Genomic DNA, 18,462 nt, shown 5'->3' on the forward strand with positions numbered 1-18,462 from the left:
TCCTGTCCCAGCCTGAGATTGGGGGGGCCGAGCCTGGGGCTCCAGTGGGGTTGGGCCACCACCTTGTGGGTGAAATGGGCATGCCTTCCCAGCCTAGACGAGGGGGCTGAGGGTCAGTGTGGGCATTTGTCGCGCCCCTTTTCGACCTTTGTTGGTCAGAGCTTGGTGAGGGGCCGGACAATGAGCCTCCTTTTCCTTGAAACAAGGAATTTTGATGGAGACAATAGGGCCCTGTCTGCTCTGGCATCGGGAGTGGAGACTGACTCAACTCTGGCCCCTAAGGCCTAACAAATGTCGTCAAGAGATGAGGACAATTTTCTCCCTCCATGCCCTGGGCTGCCCCATTACCCTCTAGGACAACTTGCCCTCCATGCTTCTGTCAGCTGATCTTGTTGCTTCTGAGACCTGAACCGCTTTGTTCCCTAGCTGCGCTGTCTCTCTGTGCCCCTAACTCTCTGCCAGATAGCTGGCTTGAAGGTGTGTGTGTTAGGGAGCTGCTGTTAGGGCCAGCAGCTTCTGTTGTCTTTGAGAAGCCTGAAGTAGTGGGCTCATAGGCTTGGAAAGATATTTCTAGGGACCCTTTTGTTGTGGTGGGAGTGACAGCAGTGGGACCTGACCCCACTGACTTGACCAGGCTGGAGCTAAGAAGGAGGCTTGTGGAAAAAGGCAGCAATGGGAGGACCCTGTCTGGCCCAGCCCCTCCTCTGGTTCCCGGCCCGAGAGGCCCACCCACCAGCCCAAGTTACTGCTGCTGAGACTGTTCTGTCTGCCTGAAGTCTCCCAGGAGAGAGGGGAAGCCAGGTGGGGAGAGAATGTTAATGGGGAATGAGAAGGAGGGTGTCACTCAGAGTCGTGTGAGTTGGGGGACATGGTCTAAGCTGGGGTACACCTTTAAGGTGTGTGAAGGCAGTAGGAAGGCTTGAGGTGTGGAGTCTGGTTGCTTGGGTTTGTGTGTAAGGTGTGAATGTGTACCTGCTTCTCGGGTTTTGAAGGATGAAGTTAGAGGTCATATTAGAGATGGGATGGTCCTGGGGGAGGGATAACCAGGTGTGTGTCCCCCAGGCTATGCAGAGGATACACACAGGTGTGGACAATCTTGGTGTAAAGGCTAGAGTTGTCACTTCCTTAGCGGGAACAGGCAGACCGCTCTTGCTGGGGCTGGAGAAGTTAGCAGGAGAGGGGAAGGACACCCATTCATCTTTTCTTGCCTGCAGCCCATCAAAATCCAAACTGAAAGAGAAACCATGGGGTCAGGGGTTGAGCTGCACATTCTCTTAAGCCAACTCTTCTTCCTCCTGCTGATGTCGGCTGAGGGGGCCAAGAGGAGTGGAACCCTCAAAGAGAGGTGACAGCCCAGGGGATGGGGGTGCGGTGGGGTCTGCGGGAGCCTCTCCTGGAGCGGACTCCACAGGAGGCCAAAGGAGACATGAGAGGCTGTCTCCTCCGGGAATCCGGAGCTGGGCATCAGTGCTCCCAGAAGGCAAGTGGGGGGCTGCTGGGTCCTCCGGCCCTCACCCACTCAATGTTTCTCTGGCATGGCCGCAGCCAGGGGGTCTGCTCTAAGCAGACACTGCTAGTCCCCCTCCGCTACAACGAATCCTACAGCCAACCAGTGTACAAGCCCTACCTGACGCTGTGCTCCGGGAGGCAGGTCTGCAGCACCTACAGGTGAGGGACAGGGAGCGGGACTCTGGGCTTTCTCAGAGAACCCCAAGAAACACCACCCTAGGCGGGCGCTCTGTTTCAGGACCACCTACCGCGTGGCATGGCGGGAGGTGAGGCGCGAGGTGCTCCAAACTCATAGCACGTGCTGCCAGGGCTGGAAGAAGCGGCACCCCGGGGCGCTCACCTGTGAAGGTGAGGCAGTGTCTGGGCCGTGCGGGCGGCGCGGGGGAGGTGCAGGAGGTTTGAGCCCCATCTCCACCGCCCCGCAGCCATCTGCACCAAGCCCTGCCAGAACCGAGGCCGCTGCGTCCGGCCGGACCAGTGCGAGTGCGCCCCCGGCTGGGGGGGGAAGCACTGTCACGTGGGTGAGTCGCCTCGCCTCCGCCCCCTCCCAGCGGCGCCCCCCCACCCCGCCCGTGCCCCCGCCGAGCCCTTTGCTCCTTCCGGTAAGCAGACGTGGACGAGTGTAGGGCTGGCGTCTCCCTCTGCTCGCACCGCTGTCACAACACAGCGGGCAGCTTCACCTGCAGCTGCCCTGGCGGTCTGCTGCTGGGCCCCGACGGGCGCACTTGCACCGAGGGGCCCCCGGAAGCCCCAACCAGTGCCAGTATCCTCAGCGTGGCCGGTGAGTGGGTGAAGGCCAGGGCCCGGGGCCGGCGGCTTGGCGCGGGCACCGGTCACCCCACTCCCTTCTCTGCCCTAGTTCGGGAGGCCGAACCCGAAGGGCGCGCCCTGAAGCGTGAAATTCGCGAGCTGCGAGGGCGCCTGGAGCGGTTGGAGCAGGTGAGCCGAGGTGCCTGGCATCAGGTCTGTGGCGTGGTGGACTCGGTCGCCAACACCCTGAGGTGTCTCTTGTTGGCAGTGGGCCAGTCAGGCCGGGGCTTGGGTGCGGGCGGTGCTGCCCATGCCGCCTGAGGAGCTGCAGCCAGAACAGGTGGCCGAGCTGTGGGGCCGAGGCGACAGAATCGACTCTCTCAGCGACCAGGTGCTGCTGCTGGAGGAGAGGCTGGGCACCTGTGAGTCCCCCAGCTCCCCCCTCCCCATCGCCCCTGCTGTTCTGATGGATTCCCTCTCCCGGGAGCCCACTCTGCCCTTCCTCTCCCCGACCAGCCCACTTGACCCACGGGGCAAAGGAGGTTTCACAGTTCAGTGCTGGGGGAGCATGGCAGCCTCTGCCCCGCCCCCATTGGGTCTGCCTGTCTTCCCGTCATTAACCAGGCTCCTGTGAAGACAACAGCCTGGGCGGGAGCCTCAATCAACGTTAAAGAGCCTCTGCAGCAACCCTGCCCCCCTAATTTATACGGAAACTGAACCCCACTAATCCCCTCGGATTGGGCACCTAGCAGCTGCAGATGAAGCCTTGGGACCGGCAGAGTGGAAGAAGGAATGCAGAGGCCAGGGTGCAGGTGGTCCTGCAGCCTGCCTGATTCTCCTGGCTGGGCCAAGACTGTTGGTTCAACTCAACACACACAAAAATGCCCAGATCTCTCTCTCTCTCTTTATTTTCATTTTCTTGCTGTTATCCAGATTATGAATAAAAACCAACCACAAAAACTGGGTCCCAACCTCTCCTTTTGCTCCCAGCCCACATCCCCCAATTGTGGGAACAGGCCTGGAGTGGGCAGCAGGGAGAGCCTAATGCCACTGGGAGGAAATGAAAACTGGCTCCAAGAGGGGGAAACTCGAAAGAAAGAAAATAAATTAAAGCCTTCCTACCCCTCCAGCCCGGGGTTCGGTTCCTTTCCCCGACTCCCCAGGAGCAGAAAGTGCGTGCAGCACCTGCTGGCTGCCTCCTGCTCATGTTGAGGCCAGGCCCCCTGAAGAATTGTACCGTGGGGGTGGGGTGGGGAAGAGGCAGAAACGTGGAGATCATACTGGCATTTGGAAGGGTGTCAACCCTGGGTATGTGGGCCCAGGCAGGGCCGAGCCCCCAGTTGTAAGAGTCCAGCCCCAGCTGGCAGAGGCTGCATGGGGGGGTGGCTGAGGGGCTCCCCAGGCCTCAGCTTCCAGCCACAGTCTGTGGGCTCCTCCTCCTCCCAAGGGGAAGAGTCCACCGAATCCATCCTGCGGGGGAGGGGGGGTGGCTTATTCCACAGAACAGAGGAGTCCACGGTCAATGCAGAGGGAGAGGAGCACAAAGGAGAGTCCACTGAGGTTGGACTGCAATGTTCCACACCCCTGTGTCAGCTGAGCCACTTGAGGGAAAGGTGACTGTCCCACAGACAAGGTGGCAGGAGGTGAGGGCTAGAGGGAGGGCAGGGGAGGGGCAAGGAGTGGTGCTGGATTCACATTCAGAAGTTGACGGTTCCAAAGAGGAGACTATGTGGTGGGAGGGGGAAGAAGATAGACAGCCTGGCCCTGCTTCAGGGCCCACTGGGTTGGCAGGTGTGGGAAGGTGGGATGATGGGAGGGGAGCTCAGAGCCGGGCCTCGCCTGCTCCCCCAGGCTTCTTCACATAGTCACCCCCACCCCGGCCGTCAGTGGAGATTTCCCGGAAAACGGTGAGCATGGAGTGCCGGACTCCGTCAGCCAGCGCTGGGACGTCATCTGGTGTCAGCCCTTCTGTGAGCACTGGGGGCAGCACCCGCACTTGACATCGCCCTGGGGTGGGGGAGGCACCATCATGGCCTGACCTCCTGGGTCTTTGCCCACAGGTGGGGCCCAGTTTCTGAGCAGTCCTGCTCTCCTCTCTTCCACCTTTTGTTTTCCTCCTGGGCTGGACTACCTCCTACTCTATTTGCTGGGGTCCTCCTGCCTTCCCACCTGCTTTCCCAGACACCGCAGGAACCACCCCCCCGCCCCAGCCCCTGCTGTCTAGGTTCAATGCTGGTCATTACAACTTTGCATACACAGGCCTGCTAGAAACTGACAGCCCCTCTTGCAGGACCAAGTGCAGCAGAGTGGGTGGGTACTTCATAAACACGGGCTGACTGGCTCAGAGCAGGTGATCCTGGGGGTCACCTCAAGATTCTGACATGCAAGGTCACCCTCTTCCCCCCCATGGAGCTCTGGGGCCACACCTACCCAGGGTGCTGAGTCCTCACCTGATGTGAAGCGGCGCTCCTTCTTGCAGTAGAAGTCTCGATAGGAGGACATGACTATTGGGACAATGGGAACCTGGGAGGGCAGGAGGGTAAAGCGCCATCAGTCCCACAGCCTGTTCCAGCAAGGAAGGGATGTTGCGCCGGGGGCTGAGCAGCCAGAGAAGTGGCACTCACCTGGGCCTGCACTGCAAGGTGGAAGGCTCCACGTTTAAAGGGCAGCATGGACCCATTATGGTTTCTTGTTCCCTCTGGAAAAACCCAGACCCTCACCTGCAGGAAAAGAGATCAAGAACAACATACACACACATCCAGGGGTCAGTGTGCGCATGGCACCGCAGTGAACCGCTGAGGCCCCTTGGTCTGGCCCAGTCCCCATTTCCCTGGGATGACTCACGTCCTGGGTGAGCAGGGTCTGGGCGACCTCAGACATGACACTGATGGCATCCCCTGTGCGCTTCCGGTCAATGAAGATGACTCCTGCCAGCCAGCAGGCCAGCCCCGCAGAGCCAGCCCACAGGAGCTCACGCTTGGCAATGGGCACGCAGCGGCCTGGCAGCACCTCCATCATCCCTTGGGTGGGGTGGGCATGGGGTAAGGATCGGTGTGCAGGCAGGGTACAGCTTAGCTCATGCAGGTCCTCACCCATGCTAGCAGGAAGGATCCCCAAGGAAAGGGAAAAATGGCTCAAAGGGTAAGACCCCTTCTTAGGACAGACCTACTGGGGCATAGCTGGCCTGAGGAAGGAGTGAAGGGGCACCAGTCTCAAGGAAGGGGAGCTGAGGATATTCTTGGGATGGCTCCAGGAGGGAGTACATGGCTGGGGGTCTCACCAAGCAAGTCGAGGGAGCTCTGGTGGTTAGAGACGACAACGTAGGGCTGAGAGGGAGGGAAGTGGTGAGCCCCTCGCACCTCCACTCGGATCCCATACAGGTATTTGATGTGGAGCAGCATTAGACGCAAGATCCTGTGGGGTCACAGCAAAGAGTCCTGGTGGGAGCCACAGATGTCCACCTGCAGGCTTTGGCTCCCCCTCCCCCCAGCCTCTGAATCATCTTTGCAGCCTCTGCCCCCCTGCCTTGTATTTTGCCTCTCTCATCCCACCCAGCCCCCGTTCCCCATGCCTTCACCACTTGCTTCTCAGCCCTGGGTTCCCTTGTCACCCACCACCCTGTGCCCCTCACTTCATGTTCTCGACGTTGCGGCCCCGCACGGCACACACAGGGATGGCGAGCACAGCCAGGAAGAGGATCCAGCCGTTGTAGAAGGCCATCTTGAAGAAGTACTTGGCACTGGGACTGCAGAACCACAGGGTGGGCAGCAAGATGAGCAGCAGCAGGCAGAGCAGCAGCAGCACCGTCCATGCCCCGGACCACAGCTCCATTCTGGCCACCTGCAGGGCACCGAGTGAGGGCCAATTAGCTTGGTGTGTGGCAGGGAGGAGGATGAGCAGCATGCAGAAAATGAGGTGGGGGCTGTGCTCCGAAGACAAAGGCCAGAGACACAGGGGGCACCCTCCCAGGAGGGGCACAGGCAGGAGTGTGGAGCTCAGGATAGTTCTCCCACTCCTCTCTGTGAAGGCTCCAGAGGCACAGACTGGGCCCAGTGCTCCCGAGGACACCCTCCCAGGGACACCCTCCCGGGAGGCCTCCCGAGGGGGCGGGCAGGAATGTAGAGCTCAGGACGGTTCTCCCACTCCTCTCTCTCAAAGTTCCAGAAACACAGATGCACTTCAAAAAGTTCATGGAACCCATGTACCATGAAAAAGTATTCATGGATTAAAAACACTTTTTTTTTTTTTTTACCAAAATAAACTTATCTTTTAATTCTGTTTTTCCCGTCTCAAAGCACACTTATATTAACACAGGTAAGGGACATGAGACGGGCAGATACATGAGACTAGAATGGCCGTGATGGCTGCCAACACTTGCAGCTGGCAAGTGTCTTAGGGCAGTCTTGATACCACATGTGGCCACTGAGCACTCGAGACAGGGCTAGCCTGGATTAAGATGTGCTGGAAGTGTAAAATGCACATCAGACTTTAAAGATCTTATTGAAAAATAGAATGTAAAACAGCCCATTCATCTTTTATATTGATTTCCTTTGGCTACATGGGGTTCAATAAAAGTCTATTAATATTAATTTCACTGTTTTTACTTTTCTAGTATGTCTACCAGAAAATAATATTTTAAAAAGTATGTGTGTGGGGGGGAGGGGGGTCCAGTAAATTGCCACCTACAGTATTAGCTAGCATCCCATATTGGAACACTGGTTTGAGCACAGGCTGTTCTGCTTTCAGTCCAGAGTCCTAATGTGCCTGGGAAGGCAGCAGATGACAGCCCGAGTGCTTAGACCCCTTCCCCGATGTGGGAGACCTGGATAAAATTCCTAGCTCCTGGCTTCTGCCTGGCCTACACCTGGCTGTTGCTGACATTTGGGAATGAGCCAGAAGGTGAAAGGTCTCTGTCACACTGCCTTTCAAATATGTAAATCTTTTTTTAAAAAATGACATATGTAGCTCACATATTTCTGTTGGACAGTACTGGTCTATACACTATATTAAACTCTTAGTTGTGGGGCCTGGAGAAATGGCTCAATTGACTAATCCTCCATCTTGCAAGTGCTGGGACCCCATATGGATGCTGGTTCATGTCCCAGCTGTTCCACTTCCATCCAGCTCCCTGCCTGCCTGGGAGAGAGTAGAGGACAGCTCAAAGCCTGGGGACCCTGAAGCACAGGAGACTGGAAGAAGCTCTTGGCTCCTTGCTTTGGTTCCGCCTGGCTCCGGCTGTTGCGGCCATTTGGAGAATGAACCAGCAAACGAAAGATCTCTCTGACTCTCCTTTTCTTTGTAGACCTGCTTTTCTAATAAAAATAAGTCTTTAAAAAAATAATAAATTCTTAGTTGTGATCCACAGGGTAAATGATAAAGAAACTTCAAAAAGTTTGTGGAAAATGGGATCAAAGGACAAGTTTATTTGGTTTATTTGGATGTGAAAAAAAAAAAAAAACCAAACCCTTTCATAACATGCATTTCCATGAACTTTTTGAAGACACCCTCATACTGTTTAACTTTTAAGGTGCTAGGCCCAGAGAGGTCAAACAACAGGTGAGATTGCACATCTCCTGGATTGTAGTTTGCAGATTAACCCTGAGCAGCCTGTGCTTTTATATACAGAGTCCGTAGCAGGTACAGTGAAGATGACAAACACCCTCGGACTCATTCGGAGTGCCAGCGGCCACAGAGGCACCTGTCACTAATGCAAACACATAGCCATTTAATGCTGACACATTCACATACACACACAGCGACTGAGACACAAAAATTAAATGCATACCTAGAAAAATCTGTCCACCCTCGTAGCCTCCCCCATTCCCAGGAAACTCAAGGACATACCTGAAGTAGCTACATTCACCAGTTCTGCCTCCACAGATAGGCAAGGCCAACAAATCCTACCACCCTTCCAGCGACAAGGAGGCAAAGTGGACGGGCAGTCCTGGTGCAAGGTGTCATCAGGTGAGTAGAGGAGGGGACAGTGAAAGGGGCATTCAGGCCACCTTCCCTGGGACAGGACAGGGCTCAGGAGGAAGCGGCACAGGCACGCAGAACCTGCCTTCTAGGTTCTTCCTCCTTCCTCCATTCAGTCCTGGTGTTGGGGGCAGGGTCATATTTCACAAAAAAAGAAGTGCAGGAAATACCTGTCAATCCTATCAAGGCTAGAGGCACTCCCTCCCTGGGGCAGGAAGGGCTGTGCTCAGAGGGAGGGAAGCCTATTGCCCAGGATGCAGGGAACAGGCAGGTGCCGGAGGAAACCTGAAGACCCAGCAGGCTCCACAGCGCCGCCCCTGCAGCCTCAGACCTGCGCTCTCTCCTGGACTATTTGCAGCAGCCTCCTAACTTCCTCCCCAGTCTATCTCCCACGTGGCAACCAGAGATTTTTTTATAACATGAATCTAAGCCCTTCCCTGTCTTCCTCCCAGGTTGACTTGTGCTTATATCCTGACAGAAACACTTTCTGCTCCAAGATGAATCCCTTGGGTTCTTCATACACACCCTCGTCCTCCCTGCCGTTGACCCTTGGACCTGTTCTAGCTCCTCTCCTGCCTCAGGCAGCCCGGTGTCACCTTTCTGAACCTGTCCAAACGGTGTTTCTAGCTGGTTCTCAAGGCTCGGAAGTGCCGATGCTGGGGCCTCATTCCAGAGCTACTGAGGCAGGTCTGGGGACAGGATTCCACAGTCAGCAGGTGCACCCCCGAGTCTAAGGCTCACATTGTGAGTGACTGTTCACCTCCATCTTCCTTTCCCCTAGGCTGTAAGCAGACTGAGGCCAGGGATTCCATCTAATCCCCAGTGCTGCCCTAAACATCAGCCTGCATGTACACCCACATGATAATGGTTGACAGAGGTGGTGGTTTTCATAGTGACCAACACAGCCACCCTCTCTAGGAATACTGGGTACAGTCACTGGGAAAGTCCTGAATGTGCTGCAACTTCCCAGAAACCTAGTCTGAGCACATACCTACGATCAACCTGGAGCTGTGGTCAAGGCGGGGCAACAGCTGCAAGGAAGGAATTGCACGCATCAGAGCACACAACCGCACCAACACCACAACCTGCCACAGGAGAAAGGCTGCTGTCGCCATGTATGTGAGAAGGGGGGTACATGTGATCTAGAAATCTGCATGTACCACTGGGGTCACAGCAGAATGGACCTATTGCAGCGTGGAACCCAGAACACAGAGCACCTGTGTGTGCTGTGTGGAGAGACAGGCCTGGGGGTTGGCAAGGTAGGACACAAAGGGACGATGGTCTGGAGGTAGGAGGGGACCCCATTCTCTTTGGAGCACACAAGTCTAAGGACTGACAAATACAATGGAGCACCAAGTGGGTAGTGAACATACAGCTCACAAAACCCACTGACAACACATCTGTGAAGCAAACAGCATGTGTCACCAAGGAGCCCACACACTAGGGATATTTCACATCAATGGGTCACGCCAAGGGGTGGGCACGTGTGTGGTGAGACCCTCAATGGGGAAAACACTCTGCATAAGTGGACTGATTCACTCCCAACACCAAGCGTGTGCAAGACTTGGCTAAGCCATGGAATTCCACACCTGAAGATGCCTGCAGAAGGCGAGATGGGAGCCAGCATCAGCTAAGTTTTACCTGCTACAATAAACATGCCAAGCTGTAAAATGTGGAAGTAATAGGAAACCATGGAGTCAGTGCGATACAGAAAAACTCACACACATGCAGTACTGAGTCTGTGAGACACCAACACAAGACAAGTGAACGGCAATTCTGACAGAGAATAATTGCTGGCACAGCCGAGGGCCAGCACGGGCACCCTGGCAGCACATGAGACATGCCAAAGGCACAGAGACGCAGGTAGAAAACATGGCCCCACAAGGCAGGTGCGGTCAGTCAGGGTCCAGCAGGGTGTGGAGGCCACTGACAGACAAGAGGTCCTCAGGTGCCTCAGAAAGCTGCTGCTGCTCACCTCTCCTGTCCGCCTCCCACCCCCAAGAGTTATGTGGGATCACGGGGCTGTGTAGGGAACTCCCTCTCCTGGACTCCTTGTCCACACCCCCCAGTCCCCAGGGCTTTCACGTCCCTTCCATCCTTCCTCCCTCAGGCCCCTCTTCCCCGCCGCCCCCAGCACCCATCTGCCCAGTAGGCCCTCCCAGACCCAAACCTCCCCCACCCCGCCTCCCTCCTCCTCCCAACCCGTTCCCGCCCACACCTCAGTGGGGGTGGGGGGCCTGGGGGGCCGGCCCCCTCCCCAGCCAGGCTGCGGCAGCGGTGGTGGCGGCTGTGTCTCTGTCGGTGCCAAGGGGGGGCGACGGGACTTGGGGGCGTCCTAGCCCCGGCCGATGGAGGGGAGGTGGGCGTGGGAGCCTGAACCCATAGCGGCAGGAATGGTGGGGGGTTGTCCCCCCAGCACCCTCCCTCCCTTCCTGCTGTCTCTCTGAGGGCTGGGGCTGCTGCCGCCGCTATCCTCCCCCCTACCCCTCCCCAATGCTTGCTGGTTTCCGGGGCTGGCCAGGAAGTGGGGGGCGGTGATGGGCGGTTGCTTTTGCCAATGGCCTGCAGCTGAGACCCTGGTGCCTCCTCCCGCGCAGGCCGGAGTCAGGCTGGCTCCGCCCCGGCAGAGCTCAGCTGGCTTCTCCCTGGCCTCTGAGCCGGGATGGGGTCTGGCTGCATCTTTTTCTCCCCTCCAGCCCCTTTTTCTTCACGCACAGCTCGGGCTGGGTGCTGTATGCCCCCCTCTATATGCGCTTTCTCGTTCTCCATCCTTTCACTGCCACTTTTCCTTCGTCTCCAGCATCGACTGCTTCTTCCCTCCAATTCTTCCCGCACACACTCGTCCCATCCCCCATTCAATTTCGAACACGAGTTAAGCACCTACTGTATGCCAAGCACCGAGTTCACTTCTTCTCTCCTGCCTAGGGCTCCCTGTCTTCCCCACTTGGCGCTCCAGCCCTCTAGTCCGGCCACGGTGCCCTTTGTCCTCCACTATCTTCCAGCAGTCCAGTCCTCCTCCACCCAACCACCCACACACTCGTTGGCCTCCTGGCACATTTCTCGTCCATGCTTTTACCTCAGCATCTTCTTTTCCCAATTCTTTCCTTCCTATCCAAACCGGGACAATTCCTACCCCCTACTCCCAATCGGGATGTATCTTTTCCCATGCTAATTAAGAATGACGACTGTTTCCTAGAAAACAAGTTGGAGGAAGGGTGCTGACAACCTGGGGTACAGCTGTGTACCTGTCCCAGTGCCCTCACCGCTCACCCCTTGATCGGGACCATCCCGCCACCCCTTCCTCTCAACATCTTCTTGGCTGAGCCTCTCCCAGGCTCCTGCAACCGCACCTCTTGTGCACACTTCCCAACTCCTCATCTCCCTGCATCCCGAGGCGCGTGGAGGCTAGGATCAGAACACGTTGGTGTGCAGCCAGCCGCCTCCCGCCCTGGGCCACACCTTTGCCTGGCCAGTTTCCACACCCTGGGGATCGGGATATCGAGAACACGGGTCGTGGGATGGCTGTTACCTAATGCCGTTCCTTGGGCCACAGTAAGGATTTCCGACTGTAGGCAAGGCTCCGGCCCAGGAAGAAGACCCCTTTACCAGAAGGAAGGGGAGGGTTTAGCCCCATGCCGCCGCGGACCACCTGAGAGGAGGAGGGCTTTGCCCCTTCGGCATCTCTCAGAGGCCGGGAGCCAGGCCTTTTAACTCTCCTGAGGTCTGAAAGGAAGTCGCGGGCAGCTCTGTGCTATTCCATGTCACATTAAAGACGACTTGGGCCTTTAACTTAAAAAGAGTCCTGCCCTGGAAATCACCTAGAGAGGGGCGGGCCGAGTCAGCCTGCCGAGGGACAGGGGTTAACACCAGCACCGCAGCTCCACGCTCGTACCCTCCAGACGTCGGGCTAGTCCCAGTCCTGCTCCTTTCTTCACTACAAGGGACTGGAGAACCCAAGTTCTGCTCTCTACGTCACCCAAGGGGGCCGGAGCCATTTTGAACCCTGCGACCCTGGTGTTTGCCCTCCTTTCCGAGCCCTCCACTGTCGTTCCCGACCTCGGCCAATCAGGGGCCAAAGAAGCCGCCCAATCAGCAGAGAGAGAGACCACCGTCAGAGGACCCGGATGAAGCCCCGCCGAGGTCTTTGAACTGCAAACCCCGCCAATGGCAGAGCAGTAACCATAGCGACAAGATGGGCGTAACGGGGTGGGACCAAAGAGAGTCAACTCTCATAGGATTGGTTAACCTGCCCGCGCGTGCTGCGCAGACGCATTTTTACCTCGCCACCATTTTCCGTCGAATTCCAGCCAATCACCGTCTCTGGAACCACACGCTCCAAAGTCCAATAGGAATCCGGACATTCTCTGAAAGAGGAAGTGAAGGGAAGATAGCGGCTTGTGGTGGGCGGGGTCTGTGTGGACCTGAGCCAATTGTTTCTGAGCTTTGGCTTTGACTGGCGGCTACTCAGGCGAATAACATTCTCCGTTGCCGGGCGAGTTCTTACCAATTCCCTTTCGCTGTCCCTTGACTGTGATTATATCAGCCAATGATCACCGTGCGAGGGCAGGGCCGAGCAAATCTTTTACCGCCCACACCATTTGGGCCAATCTTTTCTTTTGAGCCACGTGTAATTGGCAGGCATTCCAACCAATAGAAATTTAAAAAGCTTGAAGCCGGCCCAACGATATTGGGGAGGAGGCGGTTTCTCGTTTGTTGGGGCGTGTGTATGTGTGTTTGGGGGATCTGAGGGGTACGCGGGGGGCGAATCTAGAACCCGCCATGGCAGCCGCCGAGGAGGAGGACGGGGGCCCCGAAGGGCCAAATCGCGAGCGAGGCGGGGCGGGCGCGACCTTCGAATGTAACATATGTCTGGAGACTGCTCGGGAAGCCGTGGTCAGTGTGTGCGGCCACCTGTACTGGTAAGAATGGGTGAGGACAGGGGGAGGCTGGGAGCGGGGACCCCTGCAGTCCTGTAGGTAGCCGGAGGGCGTGCCCCCGTGGGGAGACCCGAAGTGGAGCTGTGAGTCTTTCCTGGGAGGTGTGGGTGGGAAGATCACGTCTGTGGCGGGGAGGGGGTGGCTTGGAACTGGGGAGTGGACTGTGTTCGGAGGGAGCGGGCGGCGAGTGCGGGCCGCTGCACGTTCCTGCAGGTGATTGGGAGCCGCCTTACCCCAGGGTTCCTAGCTGTCCAGGTGGACGGAGGGTAAGGGAGGCGCGCATCAGTCCGGTGGACGAGACCCCGGGATTATGTGATCACATTCAGGTGACAGCTGGGGGAGGGGGACTGGGGCGCTGTGGAGGAACAGGCTTGAGAGGTCAAAGGGCCTTTGCTGAGTGAGAGATCAAGGAGTAAGGGCGGGAGTGTTAGCCCGTGGAGTTTGGCTTGGGGCTGTGGAGTTAGGGTTGACAGGGGAAAGCTGGTGGGAGGGGATGAAGAGGATTGGAAGTTACACTGAAAGGCAGGGAAAGGAGGGAATGAGAGCATGTGTATGTGTTGGGAAACGAGGAGAGGTGAGTATGTTGAGGATGTGTTGGGAGAAGGAAGAGGCAGGATGGCTAACGGTCATGGTTGGGGAGGTAGAAAACATCCAAGGAAACCAAGTCAGGCCCAGGAGGAGGCTCGAGGTGGGCTTCTGTGAGGTCTAGGATCTCCCCCTCTTTTTTCACATCCCATTTAACCCCTGTTTGCTTTGTTCTCGCCTCCTTTCATCCAGCTGGCCCTGCCTTCACCAGGTGCGTATTCAGAGAAGATGAAGAGGGGAGGGGCTTGGGAGCATCTGAGAAGCTGGAGACCCTCCAGCTCTGGAAACTGCTTCCTGTTCTTACTGCAGTGGCTGGAGACCCGGCCAGAGCGGCAAGAGTGCCCGGTGTGTAAGGCTGGGATCAGCAGAGAGTCCGTTGTCCCACTGTATGGGCGAGGAAGCCAGAAGCCCCAGGATCCCCGGTGAGAGAGTGAAGGGCTGGGAGGAGGGTGAGGAAGAGGAGGGAGAGATGCCCCGCTGACTGTCTCTCATACCTTGCTCAGGTTGAAAACACCACCTCGTCCCCAGGGCCAGCGACCAGCCCCAGAGAGCAGAGGGGTGAGTCTGGGTGGCCACAGCCCCTCCTTGCTGGGATGTGGCCCCTAGCCCTCTGACTTACTCTTGCTCTGCAGGGGTTCCAGCCATTTGGGGACACCGGGGGCTTCCACTTCTCATTCGGTGTTGGTGCTTTTCCCTTTGGCTTTTTCACCACTGTCTTCAACACCCACGACCCTTTCCGCCGGGGTGCAGGTAAGCTTCCTCCCTCTGCCCCTGCTAGGGAGCCCCCTGGGAGTGGGGAGCAGCCCCCTCAGCGTTCATTTCTCCCACAGGTGTGGATTTGGGCCAGGGGCACCCGGCCTCCAGCTGGCAGGACTCCCTCTTCCTGTTTCTCGCCATCTTTTTCTTTTTCTGGTTGCTCAGTATTTGAGCTGGATCCTCCTTCATGCCCACCTCCAGCCAGAGGAGAATCAGTATTGGGGGTCTCTGTCGACCCTTCCTTCCTCCTGGACCCCTCTGTGAGCCCTCCATTTCTGTCGTTGAGGCCAGCCCTGGCTGGTGGGGGCGGGGGTGACACGGGTGTGGGATGGGAAACCTGGGCTGCTCTGAGCTACATGCTGGAGGAGGCCCATCAATGCCTGACCCCTGGGGCAGGAAGGCAGACTACAGAGTGTTCCCCCTCTTAGTCCTTTGATCTCTCCCCCCGCCCAGATTTCTTGATTTGATGTTGAAGGTGGACAAGGCTCCCTTGGGCAATCCCCTGCTCCTGTGGGTTTAATTTAATTCTCCCTCCAATGTCTAATATGAGTTCTGACTCCACATGCTTCCTCCCCCCTCACTACCTCCTTTAATACACATTCAATAAAAAAGTGAAGTGGATCAACGGGAACTCTGCCCGATTCTGTCCTTTTTTTTCTTCCCCCTCTTTCACCCCACTGGAGTAGATGTTTGGTGTGGAGGAGTGTCACCCTCTCCCTGAGGGTGTTAGGGGTGACATCTCACACAAACACAAACACATATGGGCCAATGTGTGTTTGTTTCTTTACTAGTCACTGTTTACGCGGGAAAGGAGGCTGTGGTGAGGAAGTGGGAGGGAATTGTACTGGGAAGAACTGGTCTAATGTCAGCACCGGTGCAGGGCATAGGGCAGGGGGCTGAGGAACTGGGGGGCCGGCCCTGTCCCTCAGGACCCTCCCACACCGCCTTCGGTTGCCTCAGGTTCCTCCGACTGGTTCAGCTCCGTGCGCTCCTCCTCGTCCTCCTGGTTTTCTGGGACTTTCCTGAGGAAGAGGAGAGGGAAGAATTCTGCACTTGCTTCCCAACACTCCACCTGGCCACTTCACCTGCCTCACTTGCTGCGTGGAAGGCCCAGGTCCCAGGGGTCTGCCTTCCCCCACTAACCTCTCCTCTCCTTGGCGTTGGCGCCTTCGCCACAGGATGATGCCAACCAGCAGGGCGGCTACGCTCAGGCCTCCCAGGATGCCCAGGGCCAGAGCCAGCGTTCCCAGCCCTGACCCTCCCACAGGGCCTGTAGGGAGATGGGGACAATCAGGGCAGAGTCTTCACTGCTCACGACTCCCTGCCTGTGAGCCATGCTCCAGTCCCACTGGTGGAGGCCACCTGCTTCTTGCTGATTCTCCAGCGCCTCACCTGGGGTCAGCTCTTCCTCTCCTGTTTCTGGAAAACAAAGTTGGAATGAGTGAGAATGGAAGACTTGTGTTGGGTGGGAGTCCCAGTGGAGTCTTTCATTCCAAAGGGAGAGGCTGGGCTGCTCTCAGTGCTATCTGGGTGGGGCATAGGCGGTCTGGGTGTGGGAGGGCTGGGGTGGCCCCAGGGGATCATGTTAGAATGGGGCAGGGAGCTGCACTCTGTGCTGTCCTTCCCAGCCACAGGCTCCCTGGGACACGGCTGAAGGAGGGGCTGGGTCTCACCGAGGCTGATGCTGACTGGGGGGCTTTCCCTGGGCCCGTGGTTAGGCTGGGTGACCACGCAGCTGTAGATGCCCTCATCCTGAGGCCCCACCTCAGGGAGCAGCAGCACAGGGCTGGGCGGCAGGGCCAGGCGCATGCCCTAGCAGAGCAGGGGTGGTAAGAGACTTGTCACTAAGCTGTGGCTCACACTCACCAAATGCCCCGTCTTCCCTCATGGACTCCTTGCCTGCCCTGCCCTCCAGGAGCCCAGCACCCACTTCCCGGTTCTCTGCCACCCAGCCTCGGCAGATCACTCACATCCTTCATCCAGTGGATCTGAGGAGGGGAGTGGGCAGGGGCTTTGCAGGTCAGCGTCACAGTCCCCCCAGGAGTTACTGTCCCACCTTCTGGCTCCACCAGCAAGTGGACCTCCAGGGGCCCAGGCTCTGGGATGGGTAGGGGCACGAAGTACAAGTGCTCCAGTGGCTGTGGGCTTGTCGTCTCCCACCCCACCCCCCAGAACACCATACTTCAGACTGGCTCACCCAAGACACTGGGCTGGATGGGAGCTGTGTGCATGGCCCGGCGGCGGGGCAAACTAGGGCTGAAGCTACAGGAGAAGGTGGGGTGCGGCCCTGGCCCCCCGGCTGGAGTCACCAGCAATTCTGACTGCAGTGTGAAGAGCCCTGTGTCCGGGTGCCTCCTGGTTTCCTCCTTCACAGATACTTCTGTGGAAGGGGGAAGACCAGAAAGATATCCCTGGGGCAGCATTGAGAAAGAGGGAGGGAGAGGAAGAGGCAGGTGGGAGGCCAGCACCACAGGACTCACCTTTCCCGTCAGGTATCAGGGGTTTCCCATCCATGTGCCAGCTGAGAGTCCCTGCAGGATAGCCCCCCTCGGACACACATGTCCCTACCTGGGGAGGTAATGTCCATGTCATTCTCTGAAAGAGACATGTACGGCCACTCCTGCGCTAGCTAAGTTCCCCTCTCCCTCACGGGACACTCTGTGCCCTTCTTGTACCTTACTGGGGATGCCGGCTCTGAGTTCAGAGGCAGGATCCATGATTTCTGGCTTCCCAGGAATCTCTGCGGGAAGGAAAAGTCCCCTCAGAGGCTGTAGCTTTGAGGGTTCTCATGTGCCCTGCCGGCGGGTGAGAATGGGGCAGTGCCAAGTCGGAGCTCCTCACAAACCACAGGGCCAAGAGCTGAGGCTGAAGAACCAAGGCTCTGGGACCCTTACGGTAGACGCGGACTCGGTAGTTGGACTTGGTCTCCTTTCCGTTCCTGTTGGTTGTCCGGCACCGGAAAGTGCCCTCATCCTGGATCCCCACAGACGGCAGGAGGAGGGAGCCGTTCGGGAGGATGCGAGCCACGCTGTCCCATGAGCCTCCCTGGGGAGACAGGACTTTCCAGGCTTCCGTCCGGCCTGTGTTCTGGAGGTAGAGAGCAGAAGACGGGTGTAAGGAGGGCCAGGTTCTCTGGGAAAGGCCTGGCAAGGCAGGTAAGCCACCACTGCCCTCTGCCAAGCCAAGCCCTACTTACCAGTTTCCATTCCAGCTGCTGGGGCGGCTTCTTAAGGGCCCCCTTACATTTCAGCACCAGCGGCTCCCCAATGCGGGCTGTGATGTTCTGACCACCTACCACCACCCCTGGGAGACAACACCATAGGAAACTGTGGGGGACTAATGCAATTAGAACATGGCAGCTTGGGCAATGCCCAGGCACCAGGCAAGTACTGGGAAGATTGTGGGGAGGCAGGGAGAGGGTTGGTGGGACAGGGAGAGGGGCTCACCCCATAGACTCAGCACCAGCACCCAGGCTCCAGCTGCTGCCCCTGCTGCCATCCTGCTGCCTCCCCAGGCTCCAGACTGTGACTGTGGCTTTCACTGTCAAGGCCACCCCCCTAGGTGGGGCTTGCTCCTTCTCCCCTGCCCCCATTTCCCCATGTAGTGCTGTCACAGGGAATGCTAGGAATTCATGCCTCTTAGACAAGAGTCCTTCAGGTACCAAGAGAAAGAATGGTCACCCCACCCCCAGGCACTGCCAGCCTCTGGGCACAGGCACTTCCCTGGGGGGTAGGGCAGGCACCTACCAGGGTCTCCTCTTAGAAACCCCCACCACCATATTGCATCAATCTGCCTTGTGGCCAACTAGAGCCCCACCAGGGGGCAGGCTGGTTGTTGTTCCCAGGATGGACTTGGGGTTCTGTTAACGAGGGCAAGATTAGGGGATTAGGAACAAAGTTATTTGGGTGAGAGAAATTTTTTTTTCTTTTTCTGGGGTTTTTCATGCTTT

At 57.5% G+C, this 18,462-nt stretch overlaps 4 protein-coding genes across 9 annotated transcripts; 2 read left to right on the top strand and 2 right to left on the bottom strand.

Moving 5' to 3' along the window:
* The first annotated feature begins 96 nt into the window (after positions 1 to 96).
* On the top strand, positions 97 to 2,986 carry EGFL8 (EGF like domain multiple 8). Its single transcript, XM_040988415.1, has 9 exons — positions 97 to 801; positions 1,215 to 1,345; positions 1,546 to 1,668; positions 1,748 to 1,857; positions 1,935 to 2,030; positions 2,120 to 2,290; positions 2,369 to 2,448; positions 2,528 to 2,681; positions 2,884 to 2,986. The coding sequence occupies exons 2-9, from the start codon at positions 1,245 to 1,247 to the stop codon at positions 2,928 to 2,930; spliced, it is 882 nt and encodes a 293-aa protein (XP_040844349.1). The 5' UTR covers positions 97 to 801; positions 1,215 to 1,244; the 3' UTR covers positions 2,931 to 2,986.
* A 163-nt stretch (positions 2,987 to 3,149) lies between these two features.
* AGPAT1 (1-acylglycerol-3-phosphate O-acyltransferase 1) lies at positions 3,150 to 10,663 on the bottom strand. Its single transcript, XM_040988414.1, has 7 exons — positions 10,454 to 10,663; positions 5,891 to 6,099; positions 5,540 to 5,673; positions 5,104 to 5,279; positions 4,884 to 4,979; positions 4,710 to 4,782; positions 3,150 to 4,266 (listed from the first exon to the last, which is right to left on the bottom strand). Exons 2-7 carry the CDS (start codon positions 6,088 to 6,090, stop codon positions 4,082 to 4,084), a joined length of 864 nt encoding a protein of 287 aa, XP_040844348.1. The 5' UTR covers positions 6,091 to 6,099; positions 10,454 to 10,663; the 3' UTR covers positions 3,150 to 4,081.
* Positions 10,664 to 12,800: 2,137 nt separating this feature from the next.
* On the top strand, positions 12,801 to 15,144 carry RNF5 (ring finger protein 5). Its single transcript, XM_040988423.1, has 6 exons — positions 12,801 to 13,154; positions 13,950 to 13,968; positions 14,067 to 14,179; positions 14,261 to 14,315; positions 14,390 to 14,507; positions 14,588 to 15,144. The coding sequence occupies exons 1-6, from the start codon at positions 13,015 to 13,017 to the stop codon at positions 14,683 to 14,685; spliced, it is 543 nt and encodes a 180-aa protein (XP_040844357.1). The 5' UTR covers positions 12,801 to 13,014; the 3' UTR covers positions 14,686 to 15,144.
* Positions 15,145 to 15,278: 134 nt separating this feature from the next.
* AGER (advanced glycosylation end-product specific receptor) lies at positions 15,279 to 18,426 on the bottom strand. Of its 6 annotated transcripts, none has more exons than XM_040988420.1 (11): positions 17,960 to 18,426; positions 17,710 to 17,816; positions 17,408 to 17,558; positions 17,189 to 17,253; positions 16,994 to 17,081; positions 16,711 to 16,893; positions 16,484 to 16,611; positions 16,187 to 16,325; positions 15,906 to 15,932; positions 15,657 to 15,783; positions 15,279 to 15,535 (listed from the first exon to the last, which is right to left on the bottom strand). In XM_040988420.1, the coding sequence occupies exons 1-11, from the start codon at positions 18,009 to 18,011 to the stop codon at positions 15,439 to 15,441; spliced, it is 1,164 nt and encodes a 387-aa protein (XP_040844354.1). In that variant the 5' UTR covers positions 18,012 to 18,426; the 3' UTR covers positions 15,279 to 15,438. The 6 variants fall into 6 exon arrangements, with proteins under 6 accessions (XP_040844354.1, XP_040844352.1, XP_040844350.1 ...); XM_040988418.1 differs by having other exon boundaries at positions 17,408 to 17,600; XM_040988416.1 differs by having other exon boundaries at positions 16,994 to 17,138; positions 17,171 to 17,253; positions 17,408 to 17,600.
* Between the last annotated feature and the right edge of the window lie 36 nt (positions 18,427 to 18,462).

This window comes from Ochotona curzoniae, unplaced genomic scaffold (genome assembly GCF_017591425.1).
Source record: "Ochotona curzoniae isolate NIBS_2020 unplaced genomic scaffold, NIBS_Ocur_1.0 contig_4862, whole genome shotgun sequence".
NCBI lineage: Eukaryota > Metazoa > Chordata > Mammalia > Lagomorpha > Ochotonidae > Ochotona > Ochotona curzoniae.